This window comes from Piliocolobus tephrosceles, unplaced genomic scaffold (genome assembly GCF_002776525.5).
Source record: "Piliocolobus tephrosceles isolate RC106 unplaced genomic scaffold, ASM277652v3 unscaffolded_42226, whole genome shotgun sequence".
Lineage (NCBI taxonomy): Eukaryota > Metazoa > Chordata > Mammalia > Primates > Cercopithecidae > Piliocolobus > Piliocolobus tephrosceles.
Window position 1 is genome coordinate 768 of NW_022326784.1, and position 481 is coordinate 1,248.

The 481-nt window shown below is 54.9% G+C and overlaps 1 protein-coding gene across 1 annotated transcript in view; it reads left to right on the plus strand.

Annotated features, from left to right (window-relative positions):
• LOC113223654 (golgin subfamily A member 6-like protein 22) overlaps positions 1–475 on the plus strand; it is a gene marked incomplete at both ends in the record, with an annotated part of 1,236 nt that extends 761 nt beyond the window's left edge. Inside the window, one exon of the mRNA XM_031935101.1 lies at positions 1–475. Coding sequence (XP_031790961.1) covers positions 1–475 — 475 coding nt within the window.
• Between the last annotated feature and the right edge of the window lie 6 nt (positions 476–481).

Sequence of the window (481 nt, forward strand, 5' to 3'; positions counted from 1 at the left end):
AGGAGGAGAAGATACAGGAGCAGGAGGAGAAGATACAGGAGCAGGAGGAGAATATGCACAATCAGGAGGAGAAAATGTGGAGCCAGGAGGAGAAGATACGGGAGCAGGAGGAGAAGATACGGAGGCAGGAGGAGAAGATACGGAGGCAGGAGGAGAAGATACGGGAGCAGGAGGAGATGATGCGGGAGCAGGATGAGATGATGCGGGAGCAGGAGGAAAAGATGTGTGAGCAGGAGGAGAAGCTGTTGGAGAAGGAGGAGATGATGGGGGAGCAGGAGGAGAAGATGTGTGAGCAGGAGGAGAAGCTGTGGGAGAAGGAGAAGCAGCTACGGGAGCAGGAAGAGAAGATGTGGAGGCAGGAGGAGAAGATACGGGAGCAGGAGAAGAAGATCTGGGAGAAGGAGGAGATGATGCAGAGGCAGGAGGAGAAGATACGGGAGCAGGAAATGAGGCTGTGGCAGCAGGAGGAGAAGATGCAGGA